At 52.4% G+C, this 18004-nt stretch overlaps 3 protein-coding genes and 1 non-coding gene across 4 annotated transcripts in view; 2 read left to right on the forward strand and 2 right to left on the reverse strand.

The window, feature by feature from the left end:
• EIF1 (eukaryotic translation initiation factor 1) overlaps window positions 1–18004 on the forward strand; it is a 478792-nt gene that overhangs the window by 269850 nt on the left and 190938 nt on the right. The gene's annotated exons all lie outside the window — the stretch shown is intronic.
• Window positions 1–18004, reverse strand: part of LOC105872035 (keratin, type I cytoskeletal 14) — a 133994-nt gene that overhangs the window by 9086 nt on the left and 106904 nt on the right. The gene's annotated exons all lie outside the window — the stretch shown is intronic.
• KRT32 (keratin 32) lies at window positions 9695–16311 on the reverse strand. The gene is made up of 7 exons (XM_012765784.2): window positions 15838–16311; window positions 15127–15209; window positions 14806–14962; window positions 13294–13455; window positions 13087–13212; window positions 12161–12381; window positions 9695–10094 (listed from the first exon to the last, which is right to left on the reverse strand). The coding sequence occupies exons 1-7, from the start codon at window positions 16309–16311 to the stop codon at window positions 9965–9967; spliced, it is 1353 nt and encodes a 450-aa protein (XP_012621238.2). The 3' UTR covers window positions 9695–9964.
• On the forward strand, window positions 17028–17218 carry LOC142862208 (U2 spliceosomal RNA). Its single transcript, XR_012913295.1, has one exon. It is a non-coding gene; the product is annotated as a U2 spliceosomal RNA (small nuclear RNA).

An 18004-nucleotide genomic window follows, 5' to 3' on the forward strand; every position in this document is an offset into this window, starting at 1 on the left:
CTCACTCACTCTCTCTCCCCCTCTCTCTCTCTCTGTCTCTCTCATGCTGATCAAAATCCACTAAAATGACTTCACAGATGGTTAATGGGCCACAGCCATAGTCTAAAAAACACCAAAGGATAGAAAGCGGCAGATATGGAAGATGAACAAGTCTAATGTACAACATGAGGACTATAGTTAATAAAATTGTATAGTATTAGGGATTTTTGCTAAACAAGTAGATTATAGCTGCTCTAGCCATGGGGGGGGGGAAATGGGAGACTATGTGAGATAGTGGGTATGTTCATTTGTTTCACTGTAATAACCATTCTAATATATATATATATATACACACACACACATATATATATATCATAGCATTGTATGCTTTAAATATACACAATAAAATTTATTTTAAAAAGAACACTAGACCAGATACTCCCTGTGACTCAGTGAAATAAACTGGCCACAGTAGACTCACTCTCACTACGCAACTTCATTTAATTTATTGGCCAGGAAACCAGAAGAGAGATGCAGTTTCCCAAGCGCCAAAGGAGGAAAGTGGCCCCACCGTGCACCTCCTTGAAAATCACCGCACAGGTGAAAGGTTCCGGAGAAGCTGCAGAGCTGCAGGGCACCCGCCCCACCTGGTGAGCAGCCTTTTGTAAGGTGGGCCACAGCCACAGGTGAGTCTCTCATTTTTGCCTCCCTCTCATCAGCGGTGACAGGTGACCCCGTGTGCAGAATCTGCTGCTGCCCCAGCAGCCTCAGGTGGACGCACAGGATGGGCTCAAGGAGGGGCTGCCACAAGGGGTGCAGGTCACACGGGTACCCTTGCATGTGGCCCCAGGGAGTGGCGTGTGGATAGCATGGCATCCGCAGCACAGACACACGTGGACACGGTCCATCCACAGCCCCGGCCTCAGTGTCTGTCCCTCTCGCCTTACCAGCTCTCTGATTAGGGACAAACTGGTTAAGTTCTCCGAGCCTCATGTCGTGGGAAATGGAGCCAAGCTTAGTCTCCCACGCATGCACAGGGACTCACCAGCGCGTGCTGTGCCTGCGGCTCCACCTCCAGGGCGTTCACTGAGCGTCTCAGCTCCAGGATCTCCGACTGGCAGCGCTGCAGCTCCTCAGAGCAGGATGTGGCCTGCAGGCTGATGCTTTCGGACTGGGGCACAGTGGGGTAAACGACATGGTCACCTACCTGACCCAGAACAGAAGCCAGGTACCCCACCCCGCTGGGCAGCCCCGCCCTCACCTGGGCTTGGAACCACTGCTCCATGTCCTGGCGGTTGGTCTCCACCATGGCCTTGTACCTGCACTGCATCTCCCCCAGCTCCCTGCTCAGGTCCAGGTGGGGCTCCGTGTCCAGCTCAATCCAGAGCTTGTCCCCCAGCAGGCACTTCAGAATCCGGGCTTCCTGTGGATTCACCCCGCCCCCCATCAAGTTTCCTCCCCACCTGAGACCCCAGCATGGTGAGTGCTGAAGACCTGCACCCCAGGGAGCAGCATGGCACTGTGGCAGCCCCCTTGTCCACATCTGTCTGCGTGTCTGAAACGGCCTCATGATTATCTCTACTTTCACTTTATCAGAAAGAGCAACACCCATACAGAGTTGTCTTTCTCCTTTTTCAATCATTACCTATTGAAAAAATTTGAGCCGTTGCAGCATGAAAGAAAGAAAAGAGCATCAAAGAGGCATGAGTTCTAATCCCGGCTCTGCCGATTAGCAACGTGGCTTGTGCTCAGTCCCTTCCCTTCTCTGACCCTCCACATCTAATCCTGCTCTGAGTCCTTGAATCGGCCATCTGAATCATTTCCCACAGAAAGCAAGAGACGAGCCTCTAAAACACTTTCTCTACATCTTCTTTTCTGTATCTACTGCAGTTTCCTCTCTCTCTTGGCCTTGGTTTCCTCATCCCTAAAAGGGGAGCGTTGGACTAGAGACCCCTGTGTGGCCTTTGCCAGCACTGCCTTTCCAAGATCCTGGGTCCAAGGGTCTTTAATTCCCAACCCAAGGACAAGGCCTGTCGCTCTTCCTGGTCAAGCTCCTCAAATTGGCCTTGCCGTTTCTTGGCTGCTTACACCTGCTCAGGTTCTTTTCCAAACACAGCGGCTCCTCCCTTGGGGACTCCTGGGGGGCCCTCAGCTCGCCCTGGCGCAGACTCCCAGCACCCAGGAGCCTGTGCAGGCTGTCGGCCTCCCCCAGCCGGCCAGGCCGAGATCACGGCAGCACTGTCACAGCAGAGGCACATGAGCCTCCAAGCCAGCGGCCCTCCGCTCAGCGGCCCTCTCCTTTTGTTCTTCTCTGGTCAGGGGCACCTGTATGTCAGCTTTGACGGGGGGGAGCTTTCTATACTAAATAAAATAAGAAAATACTTATTGGCCGTTTGCTGTGCACCAGACACTTTCACGCACAAAAACAGCAGTTAAGATCGCACGTGGGAGGCGGGGGGACTGTGGTTGGGATCTCAGCGCCATCGCATGCCAGGTGGACCTTTGAGCAAGTGTCTTTCTCTGAGCCTCAATGTCCTCCCCTGTAAAATGGGGTAACAATTCTTAGCTCACAGGTTGTTGCGAAGATGGAATAATCTATGTTCAGCACTTGGGTGGAGCCTGACGCATCATAAACACTCAACAAGTGCAACTGGGACTGTTGAGACCCAACCCTGTCTTGCTGACTTAATTTTTGATTAGGACTTGATTTTTAACCAAACACATATCAAATTATCCCAAAATTTTGGGAGGACTGGATTGTTTTACTTCCTAGGTCAGTGGAAACATTTTCTTGGGTGAGTTCTTTTGAAAGGCTGGGTCTCCTTCCTCCCCCCACAGAAGCTCCTGTACCTGATGCCAAAGAGGCGGAGAGAAGGGACTCTGGGAGCAGCGGTTCCCAGCTTCCAGTGACCCCTCTGGGCTCTAACGTCATCGCAGCCTTTTGCACGTTGTCCTCCTGGACGGCCCAGCCAGCCTTCCCCACCCTCCTGCTTAGGATCTGGGAACGAGAGACGCCACGCCATGAGGATGTGATCATGGCAATGAACAAAATGTGACCAGGGCCATAACAGGGCCGTTTCCATCACTTTCCTTCTGATGTATTTTTAAGCATGAGGTATCTGAGGTTATGGGGCAGGCTGAGCCTGGGACTGTGTGCACACACAGGTGGGGTTTCACGTCTTGCTCCACTGTGGGTCCCCACGAAGAGGGAAGTGATGGAACACCACTAGCTGGGTTTCGGCAGCAGTGAAGCAGTCACAGGGACAGCCCCTCGGACTGGAACCCCAGCTCTGCACAGCTGTGACCCTGCACCAGGGTCACCTGACACCCCCTTTTTCTCCTCATCTATCTCGTCCAGACACCAATGCAGGGGTTGCATGACCCCATATCACAGCTCAGCAGTTTACCAGCTCTGTGGCTTTAGAGCTGCTAAAATAAAATAGAAATATTAATATCCACCTTATTGGGGTGTTAAAAGGGTTCAAAGAAACCCTTTGAGGTATGTGAAAATTCCCAGCTCAGCCTTGACATCTAGTAGAAACAAGGGTGATTTCAGGAATATCATAATCACTGTTTCATTGTTGGCAGCAACAAAACAGGAGACTAGTGGAAACAACCACACACAAACTGGCACAACCCAGTGAATATCAGCACTTAATAGAAAATACTAAGTGGTTAATGTGGTTAATGTTTTTTCTTAAATAAAGCTAGGTATTTCTTCCTTCCCACCGTCTTGTATAGAGTGGGAACTTCGGGGCAGAATAGAAAGATGAAACACCTCAAGAGATGTTTGAACACGGGGCTGTGGGTTATTCAAAAGAAGCTGAGACCCACCCCGGTGGGGTGAGCCCCCAGAAAGGCTTCCAGGGAGCAGGGATCTCACCTGGACTTCGAAGCCCAGCTAGAATGTGGATATGCAAAGACGAGAAGAGCGTCACACATGCGAACGAACAGATGTTTTGTGGGTGACCTACTGGCTTGGCAGAAGCACAGGATGTCTGGAGAATGTTAGAGTCAGGGGAGCCACAAAGCGAACTGTGAGGCTCAGAACACGGCAGCCTCGGAGACCAGCTAAGACTTGAGGCTTCATTCCACGGGCGGCGCCTGCCCCACAGCGCCCCGCACGGCAGCTGCGGGCACTGATGCTCCGTAGCTGGTGAGTGCACGGCAGCATTCCTCAAATAAGGCAGGCTCTGGACCGCAAAGAAAGTAATCCACTTCCCAGCCAGCGTCCTCTCATCACGGTCGACGGCGGCAGCAGCGGTGCCTGCTCAGTGGAGCTGGATGTACAGCCAAGTTGTTGGCCCCTGACGGCACCAACGTTTGTTTCTGGTGTCTTCAATTCATCAGCGTGGATGTTAAGGGAATTTCATCCCCCAGGGAGCCCCTCCAAGCCTCCCAGCACCCTGCTCAGCCGTCTTTCCCCACCGTCAATGCCAGAGCTCCAAGCCTCGGCTTACCTTCTGCTGAAGCTCTTCGATGGTCTCAAAGCGCGAGCTGTACGGCAGCCAGGTACACAGTTCCCAGGGCGGCCACCTGCCACAGCCCACCCGGAGCAAGGACCTTCAAACTGCTCTCCCCAGAGCTTGAGGGGCAGGGCTTTCCGTTATAGCGAGAAGCTGTGGTCCTGGAACGCTGAGTAGCAGATTGGCTACAAGGACCGAGCACCCAGGTGTGAGAATGTTCTCTTGCCCAGAGCTTTTATTCACCCACCGTGGGAACAGATGGAATACACGAGCTTTCCCAGGACTCTTCAATTCTTCTGCCATTGGCACAACCATTAGCAGCTATTCAGCCCTCGTGGGTAGCTTCCTGCTTTGTAAAAAGAAAGGGTAACTGCCTTCGGACCCCTTGTTACTGCCCTCTGTTACTAAAAGAAATGTTCTGTGTTATTGCTTTAAGGATGCCCATTGAGAATTTAGGTTCTTCCCCCTGAGGGACCCTCTGGCATCTCTATAGGCGTGGCATTGCCTTTCAGATGAAGCTGTCCTCTCCACCAGCCCTCAATAAACAAAAAGGTAGAGTCCCTGAGCATAGGGACCAAGCCATGGAGCAGGGGCTACTAAGTTACTAGAACTAAAAGAAACCCAGAGAACTAAATGAGCCTTCCTGCTTCAGAGACCAGAGAGGGGCTATTAGTTCCTCGGGAGTGCAGAGCAGGTCAGTGATGGAGCCGGGCCTTGGACCCAGGACCCCGGCACATTCTATTTCCTCCACACCAAGATGGGCAAATCTTTTCTGTTCCAGAGCCACAAAGTGCTATCTTAGGCTTTGCAGGCCACACATCTCTTTGCACCACAGCCACTCAACTCCACTGGCGCAGCACGAAGCAGACACGGACAACACGGAAACAGATGGCTGTGGCCATGTTCCAGTAAAACTTGATTTACCCAAACAGGCAGCAGCTGGATTTGACCTGTGGGCTGTAGTTGCTGTCCCTGCTCTACCCAGCTCTAGGAAATGAGGGCTAAAAATTGGATGCCTCTGAGCACACAGGAGGCCTTCAGCCTGCTCTGAAGCCAGAGGGCTGGGCAGAGGGCAGGCACCTGGAAATGAACCAGGCGGACCCCAGAACTGGACACTGGGCCTCGGGCACAAGGGCCTCCACCCTACCAGGACCTCTACAACAAAGACTGGAAGTTTGTCCAGTGCTCTCAGAGCAAACAAAGCCGCCAGTGTGTTGCTGCTGCTGTTGTGTCTGAAACTTGGGCTTCAGAAAGGCTCCTGACAGTGACTCGGCTGCCGTTGTCAATGGCGAAAGCCACAAAAGGGGGACATTCGTTGCCAAAGCAGGTTTCCCTCTAACCAACATTATCGAGCACTTATAATATGCCAGGCATGGTGACAGGCACTCCCATGTGCCTTATATCCCGACAACTCTGTGAAAGAGGCAGAATGACCCCCACTTCTGAAAGGGAGAAGCAGACGGAGGTGCATAGAGATGAAGAGATGCATGTCAGTAGCAGAACTGGGACCTGGCCCAAGCCTTCCAAAGCCAAAACCACTGATCTTCTCCATGATGCCAAGATGCACCTTTGAGAGTTTGTTTACATGCAGTGGTTAAGGGAGACTGCTATTATTAGAGATAAATTTACCTGGACCAATTGTTCAAAAAGACAGGCATCAAATGATCTCGGGAACTTTCTGTTTAGCCCAATTGAGATGGTTGCATTCAAGTATTAAAACTAACCAAACACAAAAAGAGAATTATTTTATTATTCATGATTTTCCCAGTTACGGCCTGGAAGAGGCATATTCTTTTTTTGATTCTATTGTAAAAGTTGTTCTAATATAATGGGGAGAGAAAGATTCATCCGGTGCAATTAAGAGTGCGTAACCCGCCCACGCGACGCCCGACTGCTGGGCCTTCCGGGCAGCAGGGCCCTCTAGCTGGGCGTCCCTGAGGGGCAGTTCTGCCCCGCGGCTGTCACCCAGAAGAGGGGCTTTGCTCTGGGCAGTGAGCAGCAGGCGCAGGGCCCAGACTCTTGAATGGCCTTGGGGAGAGTTGCGTCTTTGAAAAATCACTTCCTTTCGTTTCCAGTCCCGCTCAGGGAAGACCCTGGGACCCATGGGAGTTTCTCCCGAACATCAAATATGGCAGAGAGTTTATTGCTTTGCTGTGGCCCTGCCTACGTCTCCCTATAAACCAGAGTTAATTAGATCAGATGCTTTGGTATGAGGAGAGAGTTCCTCTGAGAATCTCCGTGTGTGGCACACTGGGCCCCGTTTCCAGGGGCTCCTGGTGCTGGGGCATAAATGCTTCCCAAAGGCTATGCCCATGGCGTCTCCACCATCCAGCAAGGGAGACGGGCTAGGCAGCAGGGTGGCTGGCAATGACTCTATCTTGGAAGAACCGTCCAGACGTGGAAGCCGGTGGTGACCATTTTCAGTAGAGGGGTGGCACGCTTGGCCCTGGGCTGTGGTGCTTGGTTTCATATAAAAACTTTTAACAGGCATTTGAGAGTCAGACAGGTCTTGACAAGTTGGAATGACACACAGGTGTGGAAATAGAGACCAGGTTGGATTGGACGATACGCGCTGGGGAAAGGGGAGCCTGTGGAAGTCCCCCAAAACATCCAGGGCCTGACGCTGGGCTGCAACCCCTGTGTGACGGCCCCTGTTGCGGCGCTGGCCACAGCGTGAGGTCTGTGCCCTCGCTGAGCCGAATGCCCAAAGGGTAAGGAGATTCTGAGTTCAGTGGTTGCTAGTTATTTGTTTTTAAAGGGAACTATCTGCCCAGGAAAGAGTTTCAGCATCTCAGGAACTCAGAGAAAATGTCCCCATTCTTAGGGAAATGAAAGAAGCAAAACGGGGACATATTTATTAGCCTAAATAACAATAAACCTTGGGTAGTTGGAGAAAGCGTAAAGAGCTTGGAAGATCTGCTAGTCTTGGCATCAGAACACTCAGCTTCCGTTCCCACCTATTGATTGTGTGTCGTGAGCACATTTTTCTTGCATCCTAGACTCTGTAGAGTGGGGGAGGCTGGGCCAGCTCATCTGGAAGGCTCCTTCTGGTTCTGACTATCTAGGACAGCTCTGTCCAACAGGACTTCCTGAATGTCAGACATATTCTGTATCTGTGTAGTCCTATTTGCTAACACTTAGCCACGTGTGGCTAGTGGGACTAAGGAACTGAATTTTTCAATTTTATTTAATTTTATTTAGTTCAAAATTAAGTAGTCATATGTGGTTAGTGGCCAGCATATTGGACATAAGAGGTCTAGGATTCTAAAGTCAAAGATTTGGTCTGTTCAGTCTATGATATCAAGATGAGAACATTCTAGAAAAGTTTTGTGCAGGGATTGACATTAAGAAGGATAACAAGAAGGTTTGCACACAGTTATGAGAAAAGCCAGCTAGCCAGAAGACCCTCTCCCTTGGCATCTCAGCGCACTGAAACTTCACCGCCTATCCGCCCGGAGCCACCGCCTGCCGAGCGGTGTGTTTACGTCCCTGCTGTCAGCCTGACGACCCGGTCTGCCAGGCATGCGTGTGGGATCCTGTCTGGGGAGCCTACAGGCAGCTTTGGGATCCAATTCCTTTTTCATCACTTCTTCGCAAGGCCAGAGGGCAGATGCTTAATAGAATCATCATCTCAGCTCATTAAGGAAAAACTGTGTGTTTGGAGGGTGAGGTTCAGAAAGGTGTTCAAAGATTCCTGTTCCCATCTTCCTCCTCTCTACCTGCCACAGCCGATCCATTGCCAAGTCAGATCTGTCACCACGTCCCTCAAACTGACCCCTTATTTGTCCATTTCCCCTGATGTAGTCTTAGCTGAGACCCTGTTAGCTTCTCCCTTCCCCTCAGCCATCCTGTCTACACTCCGTGGTGAAACTTTCTAAACTGGGACTCCAATCATGTCATCCTCGGGTTCAAATCCGGCAGCACCCCCACCCACTGCCTTCAGGATAGAGACCAGGCTCTTTGTGGGATACTGGAGGTCCCCCATAGTCTGATGCCTTCCTGCCATTTGAGCTTCACTCCCACTGTCTCTCACAGGCAGTGAGAGAGGCCCTTGAGTCCCCCAGCCATGCCCCCAGCTCTCCTGCAGGCCCACACGCTGGCCTGCCTGGCCCATGCTCCGTAGACAGCCCTTCCAACCTTCAAGGCCCATCTCAAATGCCACCAGCTACAAAAAGCCTTTACAGATTCCTCTCAAACATTTTTCCCCAATCTTTGTTAGCACATACTCTTTCTGGGAGGAATTAGACAGGGTAGCAGATTGGTTAGAATAATGCTGCTGTGCAGCTAGACTTGAGTTTAAATCTTTGTCCTGGCATGTGACCTTGGACAACTAACTTAACCACTCTGTGCCTCAGTTTCCCACGTCTAGAATGGTTACAATGCCTACCTTACAAGGAGGTCATGAAAACTGCTTAAGTTAATTTATGTAACATGCTCAACATAGTACTTGGTGCATTATAAGTACTAAATAAGTGGTAGCAATTGCTGTTACTGTTATTATTATTATTATTATATGGCCTTTACTGAGGATGGAGTAGGGCCTCACTGGTCTTAGCTCCCCGCTAATTATAAACGTCTGGATGGTGGTGATCATGTGCATGTCTTGGTGTCCTGAGTGCCCAGCTGTAGTTGGCAAACAGCGAGGACGCTGAATATGAATTGGTTGAGTGTCTCTAGACACTGAAAGCCTCGATTTGAGTCCTGGGTCCACCACTTACTAGCTGTGTGACTTTGGGAAAGTTTCTTAACCTCTCTGGGCCTCAGTTTCCTAATTTATAAAGTGGATAAAACAACGGGTTATTTTTTTTCATAGATTGTTGCAAGGTGTCTGGGTACTCTCACCCAGGTAAGCCAACCTCTGATGCAGAACCTGCACCTAGTAGCTGCTCAGTGAAAATTTTCTGAATGAATGAATGGTCCCATTGTACCAGCTGTGATGAGATTTAGGGGTGGGTTTATTACAGTATTACTCTCAGTTACAGTAGCTTGGCCTTGGTTTCTGGCATAACCATCTCCCTCCTCTCTTTACTCTTTTGTTATAATCCTTGGCTCTGGCCCCATTGCTTGATTTTAACTGGTTTATGGCATATGGTCCTGTTTAGTGAACACCCCTCAAGCTCTATGGAAGCAGAAGAGGCATAAAAATAAGTACAGGACTTGGCCACATTCCTCCCGAGCCCACGTGAGGAGAAGTGGCTTGTGGGTGCAGCAGCATGAGCGACAGAGACGGACTTGTTTGCAGGGCCATTGCGAGGCTTTATTTGCCGGGTAAGGAAGAGCACATGCTCTCTGAGGCAGCACAGACGACCAGAAACGTCACCCAAGAGAACAGTTTGCCCTTGGAAACGGAAGAGGCAGTTTCGAAGCAACAAGAGTGCCCCTGTGGTGTCAGAACTCGTTGCGGATGGTCCACCGCCGGGTCCTGCTCAGGGTTTCCTCCCTGGCCGGGGCTGGCCCTGCTCTGTTAATGGCCACGGAACAGCTCCGGTCCCTCCAGGATCCACTGGCGCTGAGGGACGTCAGTAGCGGCCCGGGGGGCAGGGCGAACAAGGAACGCAGACGGTGCGGGGCACACAGACGGTGCGCGGCAGGCAGGGGGCGGGCGCGCAGGGGGCACAGGCAGGAGTGTCGCATGGGTTCGGGGGCAGCCTGCGGGAGAAATCCCGGTGGGGCAGGATTAGTAGAAGAGGCCACCTCGGCCACAGGTCCTGCCAATTCCACCCCTCGGACGCCTCTCAAACCCTTCCGTCCCTGTGCCTTCTCCACCGGCCTCCCTGGTCCCAACCTCTGCCACCTGTGCCTGTGTCACCACATGGCCTTTTAGCTGATCTCCCCGGCCCTGCTCAGACCCCTCCTAACCAAATCCACTTAGTGCCCAGAGTGATCATCTACAGACACAAATCTAATCATGTCCCTCCCCTGCCTAAAACCTTCAGTGGCTCCCACTTGTGCTGCAGATGGAAAGCAGCTTCCTTAATAGGACCTGCGCCCACCACTCGCCATAGCCTCACTCCTAGCCCCTTGCTCCCTGAGCCCCAGGTACACTGACCTTCTTCCAGCTCCTCCACGGACCATGCTGCTCCGCGCACAGGCCTGGTGCCCTATTTCCTACTTCTAGAAGACTCTCCTCTCCCCACTCACCTAATCAATTTCTTCTCTTCCTTAAGAGCTCAACTCAACTGTCACATCCTCCTTGAAGCCCTCCCTGATTGTTCCATGCCATCCCCCTGTGGTACCCTGTACCTCGTTCCACAGTGATTAATAATGACTCTATTATGGTCTGTCTCCCCTGCTAGGCAGTGACATCAGCAGCCCTCCCTGTATACCTGGCATAGGATAGAATTGGCACTTAATAAGAATGTGTTGAGTAAGATGAAATGATGAATGGATATAGGAAGAATACATGGTGAAAGGAAGGAGAATGATCTCAGAGACTGACAGGCGTGGGCTCAAAACCAGAAACAACACACCGGACCTTGGACGGAGACCAAAGAGCTCAGAAACCCAGAAGGCAGCCTGAGGACCACATACAGCTCAAAATGTGTTTAATTTGGCCAGCACTGTATTTTCTTTAATTTGTCAGAAATATTTTAAAATCAGAAGCATTGAATAGTTTTTCAAAAATTGAGACTCCCAGCTTCCCTTGAGTCATTAGAGGCTCCAGCAGTACTGGACCTGCACCTCCCACGGTAGCAATGGCCCCAAGGCCACTGTCCTGCCTGCCTGGGACATGGCACAAGCTCCCTGCAGTTCCACAGTCTCCATGTAACCTTGTCACTCATGCATGTCCACGGCCTGGACCTTGCAAACGTTTGACTTTGCAACACTTGTCCTGAAGGATAAGATTCTGAATGACAGAGAAAGCTAAATGTAGAATGAGAAACCACTGTAACAGTAATGAGTCCAGACAGCCGCCTCCTGCCGATTCTACCAGCCCTGACTCAGACCCTGCCCTGCCCACCTGGACCACGGCCAGGCCTCCTGGGCAGTTTCCCCACCTGGTCCCCCTCCCTCTGCTCAGTTCTTCCTGCTGCCATCAGGGCCATCTCCCCAAAGAGCAGCTTTGAGCTTTCATTGACTTGACCAAGAAACATTTACTAAGAACCTACGACGTGCCAAGCGCAGGGAATAAAAACGTATTATTTTGTCTCTGCACTCTGGATGTTTACCATCTAGCAGGAAAGATAGGCAGTTAAGGAAATTCTATCATATCCTCCTCAAAATAAAATAAGACCTCCAACTTGCCAATGCAGTAAAGCCCACCCTCGCCACGTGATCTCCAGGGCTCTCTGTGGATGGGCCCCAGCTGACCGTTCCTGTCCTGCGTCCACCACAGCTCGGTCACACGACCGAGCTACCTCCTGTCCTCCCAATATGCCAAAAACTTCTCCCCGAATGGGGATCTCTAGTTGTTCACCTGCCTGTCTCCCTAAACCATCTATGTCAGCATCCTCCATAGCACCTGGCCCACAGCAGGCCCCTGGAGAAGTTTGTCACCTTGGGATGGAACAGGATGGTCCCCAAAAGGCCAGGCTTGGGACAGCAGCACGAACACCAGGGCCTGACTTTCTCCCGAGCACACCAGCTTCCTGATGCCTTCCCATCATGACAGGGTTCTAAGCTGATGGGCCCTCAGGGTAGATCCAGCTGCTTCCTTCCACCTCCCCCAACCCTCGCCCACATCTCTGCGTGGCCCCGCGGCTGGGCCTGCGTACTTGCAGTCCTCGCTCTCCAGCAGCCCCCGGTACGTGTTGATCTCGCACTCCAGCCGGGCCTTCACGTCCAGCAGCACCTTGTACTCCTGGTTCTGCCGCTCCAGGTCGCAGCGGATCTCGGCCAGCTGGGCCTCCACGTTGCCGATCATGCCCTGCATCTGGGCCAGCTGGGAGCCGTAGCGGGCCTCCGTCTCCGCCAGCGTGTTTTCCAGAGAGCCCCTCTAAGGCAAAGGAGAGACACAACCATGAGGAGGGGGGCTGTCTTCCATGCATGGTTCAGAGCCGAGTCTCTCCTTGGCTCTCAATGAACTCGAGACGGTTCTGAAGCCCAGAAAGGTCGAGTGACTTGTTCAAGGTTAAATAGCCGGTATGTGATGGAACCATGGTTTGAACCCAAACCAAGTCCTAAATCTGATCCTAAATCCCATCTTCCTTCTACAAACATTGTCTAGTTTTACGCTTAGGATCTGAGCTTCCCCAAGTTCACCCCCCCGTAGCATCGTTTAGAACAGTAGCTTACAACCCCAGCTGCCCATTAGAATCACATGGGAGTCCTTTAAAAATATCCATGGCCAGACCCCTCCTCCAGGACGCCAGTTCATTTACTCCAGGGTAGAACCTGGGCACCAGGACTTTGAAAATATCTACAGGTGATATTGAGAACCACAGCTCTGGAAGGGCAGGCTGAGCAGAAAACCAGCTTTCTTGGGCAGTTGCGTTTGACAGCATCTACCTAATCCATGTCTGATTTGAAACGTGCCCCTTTTCTGTCTGAGCTGGATCGTAGAGAAAGCTCCTGCAGGCAAGGTCAGCTGGGCAGGCATCCACGGTGGCTGAAGTCTGGGCCTCCTCTTCCTGCCCCTGGATGCCTGCACCTGTGCTTGGTGCAGATCCAGAGGGTGAGGCACCCGCCCACCGGCACTCACCAGGCTGTGCTGGGCCTGCAGCTCAATCTCCAGTGTGTTGACCGTCCGTCTCAGATCGATGATGTCCGACTGGTAGCTCTGAAGCTGCTCAGAGCTTGTGGCCACCTGCTGGTTAAGCTCCTCCATCTACAGTGGGGGGAGGGAAGAGAAGGCTGGGCATCCTTTCCCAGGGACGCTGGGAGGCCAGCCCACCTGTGAGAGGCCCACCTGCACGTTGAACCATTCCTCCACGTCCCTGCGGTTGGTCTCCACCATGGTCTCGTACTGACACCGCATGTCCTCCAGCACCCTGGTCAGGTCCACGGGGGGTGCCGCATCCACCTCGATGTTGAGGCGGTCCCCAAGCTGGCATCGGAGGGCACTGACTTCCTGAAAAGGCAAAAGAATCCCAGGCAAGTGTGAAAAAAAATCACAGGATCCCAGCTCATCTTCCCAGGGAGACATGAAAGATGCAGAACAAGATGCTAAAGATCGCAGCGTTAGAGGGGCCTTTGAGGATTGCAGTCCACTCTGCGGCTTCTCAGTGGTCCTGCGGCTCTAGCTGGACACCCCTGTGGGGAAGCTTCCCATCACCCTTGTGATGGGAAGCTCATTCCAATGCCGCACCCCCTGTCAGTTTGGCAGAAGCCAAGAGCAGCCTCAGGCTTAGTTTGATCCATCCGGGCTAAAATGGGAAACCCACGTCCCCAGTATTTCCAGTCACCCTCCGGACCCATGTTCATCCCAGAAGGAGGGCAGCAGGAGCCTGGCTTGACTAGTTCAAGGCCCGAGTTGGAGTGGGCGCCTCCCAGGCTTGGCTGCCAAAGAGAGAAAGTTGTCACTGGGGCTGCCAGAGTGTGCGATAACTCCTCATTAGTGGCTTTTTGGTACAGCTCCCAGTTCTCTGACTTAAGTGGGGTGAGTCAGGAGCCCTGGGGTGCTCAGTGAGTACGTGGTGACTAATTGTTACTTCGCACTGAAGCCCAAGGAAAGCCAGCCAGGATTCGGAGGCACTTGTTCATTCAAATCCCAAGTCAAGAGGTTGAGAGTCAACCAGGGAAGGAGGGGAAAACCCCATGGCTCAGGTGGGCTTTGCGGGCACATGGGTGCCCAGGATGGAGGCCGTTCCCTCCCAGGACCTGCAGAAGATGAGAAAAAGTCAGAAAGTAAAGGATGTTCCTGTGGCTTCAGCTTAAGTATGTTATATGCAAGCAGAAGACAGGGCGTGGAAGGAAGATGAGGACAGAAAGAAAGAAACCTCTGCAGTTCGACTCTCCCTCGGGGAGACAGGGCTGCCCCTAGCGGTCTAGCCTGCAGAGATGGACAGGCCATGGGATACGAGTTCTGGAATATAACCCACCCAGCCCTGCTGGTACGTGGCTCTCCTGAGAAAGCACAAGCAGCGACCACAAGCAAGCCTTTGGCCATTGCACGAGTCCAGGAAGGGCAGAAGAGAAGGGAGCTACATTTCTGAACGCCCACCAAGCCAAGTGTTTCTTATCCACAACCTGGATCATGTCTGTGATCCACATCATATCCATTAAATTCCACCGTGGCCCTGCATGATATGTTTTCCCTGTCTTACAAATGAAGAGGCTCAGGAAGCTCCCATAGATGGGGCAAAGTCACAGAGACAATGTGTGGCAGGCTTGGGAATCTCACCCACGTCTGTCCAGCCCCAAACCCACATCCTTCCTCCTGTGCTGCCCAGGGCCACCTCGGCTTGACTTCTTGGCTCACCTGCTCATGGTTCTTCTTGAGGCAGAGCAGCTCCTCCTTCAGGGACTCCACCTGGGCCTCCAGGTCGGCCTTGCACAGGGTCAGGTCGTCCAGGATCCTGCGCAGGCCGCTGATGTCAGCTTCCACCAGCTGCCGCATGGCCAGCTCCGCCTCATACCTGCACGAGGACAGGGCCAGCAATCAAGGAGGGGAAGTGAGCACAGAGCTCCAGGAAGGCCTTGGACAGCCAGCACTTTCCAGCCCCCTGTAAAACTGATGGAAAGCTGCCCCAAGAGTGTGCAGGGACAGTACCCCCCCTCCCAGTCCCCTGGCCAAGCTCACTTGGTCCTGAAGTCATCAGCAGCCAGCTTGGCGTTATCAATGTGCACGACCATCCTGGCGTTCTCCGCCTTGGTGCACAGAACCTGGGGGCCAAGGCGCAGGGAAGGGGTTAGTCCCGGATGAGAAGGAGGAAAAGAACCCCACCCCTGCGGAAGCCCCTCCCCTGGAACTCTGGGGGGTGTCTAGTGAACCGCTAGTCCTCGGAGAACCTGAGATATAAGCACCTGGGACCTCATAAATCCAAATTCCCCATTTTGGATACACTTCCACACTAGTGGAAGGAAAGAATGTCGCTATGTCTGAAGTCATTCATGTCACAGTTAGAAGGGTCCTCGGCATTTACTGAAAACTCATCATGTACCTGGGCTGTTCCAAGCACTTTACCTGCTTCTCATTGTATCCTCTTGACAACCCCATTAGATAAGGACCATTATCATCCCCACTTTACAGATGAGGAAACTGAGGCCTGTGGAAGGAAAGGGACCTCCCAAAGGCATGCAATAAGGCAATGGTAGATCTGAGACTTGATGCCAGGTCTCTTCCCACATTAAGGGATCTGGCTGAGTGTTCAAATTATGAGATAACCCTCTGCCCTAAGGAGGTCTGTTTTCCCTGCATATAGCTTAATAAGCTAACGAGATTCACATCTGAAATGCCAGCTAGTCTGGGTGCCTTCCCGGGGAGTCCGTTCACCCCACCGCTCACCCTCACCTTCTGCTGAAGCTCCTCAATGGTCCTGAAATAAGACTGGTAGTCAGGACACAGGGTGACCACCTGGGACTGGCAGGCCTCTTGGATCTTGCTCTCCAGGCTGGCGTTCTCCTGCTCCAGCTGGCGCACCTTCTCCAGGTAGCAGGCCAGGCGGTCGTTCAGGGACTGCATGATCTCCTTTTCGTTGCCACTGAAGGCCCCTTCGTAGTACCAGCCACAGGTGCCCATGGTGGTGGCGACGCCACTGGCCGGCCAGCAGCTGCTGGGCCGGCAGGAGCTGGACAGGTAGGTCTTGGAGAGGCAGCTGGCCGGCCGGAAGGTGGTGGGCACACAGACGGAGGGCAAGCATGCCATGGGCTGGCAGACATAGCCCAGGCACAGCTCCGGCCGGCAGCTAACGCTGCCAGAGCAGGCAGAGGAAGTCTGGGGACAGTTCTTGACTGAGCTATTGGTGACACAGCAGGTGGAAGTCATGGTGGGAGGCCCTCTCTCCTCAGCTGCAGCTACGGGGATGTCTACAGACCCCTTCCTGCTGGGCTGTTTTATACCCTTGGAGTGAGGGGCTCACACTGGAAAGCCATCGTGGGCTGGTGTCATTAACACGTAGCCCCAGAGGAAGCTGCTAATTAATTTGTAATTGGGTTTCCAATAAAGAGTTCCTCTCCTCATAAAAGAGGCCAAACTTGTCATTTGGCTAGAGCAGGACTCTGGGCTTCCTGTCATTGATCACCAGGGGAGAGCTTCCAGACATATCTTCAAAGCGTCAGCCCCAGGCCTGGGCCCTCATTACCAGGGCGGGCCTGCAGGCAACCGGAGCCTGCCTGGGCCCACTGCGCCCCGCCTGTACCCACTGCACCCCGCCTATATGCCCTGTGCCCTGCCTGGGCCCACTGCACCTCTCCTGGGCCCAGCCCACTGCACCTCTCCTGGGCCCACTGCACCCCACTTGCTCCAGCCCTGAAAAAGCCATAGGGCTGGGGGCAGCCGCTGTTGTAAAGACAGCATTCCCCGTGGGAAGAGGCCTGGCCACTTAATGAGGAAATGTGTGGGTGACAGAAGCTGCTCTGATCATAAATCCAGGGAGAAATGAAAAGCAACCTCAGAGGCTTTCTGACATACATCACCACCCACCAAGGAGAAGAAAATAATTATAAGGGAGGGAGGACAGAATGAACTGAAGACACAGACAGATTGCCTCTCGGCTGTTTGGCTAAGATCAAGTGTAGTATCTGTTCTTATCAGTTTAATATCTGATACGTCCTCTATCCGAGGACAATATATTAAATGGATTTTTGGAGCAGGGAGATGGAATAGGAGCTTGCTCCACCCACTCCACGCATCGACCTGGTATTGCAGTACTTTCAGGGACGGTGCACCCCTCCCAAAGAAAATTTAGAAGACAGACAGAAAGCCTAAGAATCAGGAATATCTCTCCAGCTGGACCTTCCTCTTGGAAAAGCAGATTTGTACCATGAACATTTCCAGGAGGCAGATGCTCTGTCTTGACCTCCCCGGATCCTCCACTGATTGTCGCTGCGCCATGTACAGAGATGCTGAGTGCTCCATTATTGTTTGGGACCAGACAGACATGGAACAGTTGGAACAGGCTCTATTTTTACTCTCTGCAGTGGCAGACAGGGAGGGCTCACTTCAGGACCTCCCAGCATGGAAGCCATGTGAATCCACTCCCTTGGGAAGGGCCACTGCAGCCCTAAGAGGAGCTAAGCCAGGAGATCGGGGGACAGGGGTCCCCAATTATAGAAGCCTTGGGCAGTGACCTAAGAAAGCAACATTCAAAAGCAGTGGTTTTCAGTCCTGGCTGCAAACACTGTGAGCTCGCACCCTTCGTGTGTAATGTGTGTGTGTTTTATAGCCACTATTTGTTCACTAATCTTCTCAATATAATGTTGGCATATAAGTACTTATCTCAAATTTCATATAATTCCCAGAAGTGTTGATAAAGGAGCAGGAAATGGAAAATGCCACCCAGCCCTTTCATTGCTTAAAAAATGTCAGGATATAGATGCTGCCTGTGAATTTGCCATGTGGCCTTGGGAAAGTCACTTTGCCTCTCTGGGCCTCGGTTTCCTCGTGCAGATTGAAAGGGTTGGATGAAATAATCTCACAATTTGCTCCTCTGCAACAACCGTAGATCCTTGTACCTTGT

Source organism: Microcebus murinus, chromosome 18, assembly GCF_040939455.1.
Source record: "Microcebus murinus isolate Inina chromosome 18, M.murinus_Inina_mat1.0, whole genome shotgun sequence".
NCBI classification, from domain to species: domain Eukaryota; kingdom Metazoa; phylum Chordata; class Mammalia; order Primates; family Cheirogaleidae; genus Microcebus; species Microcebus murinus.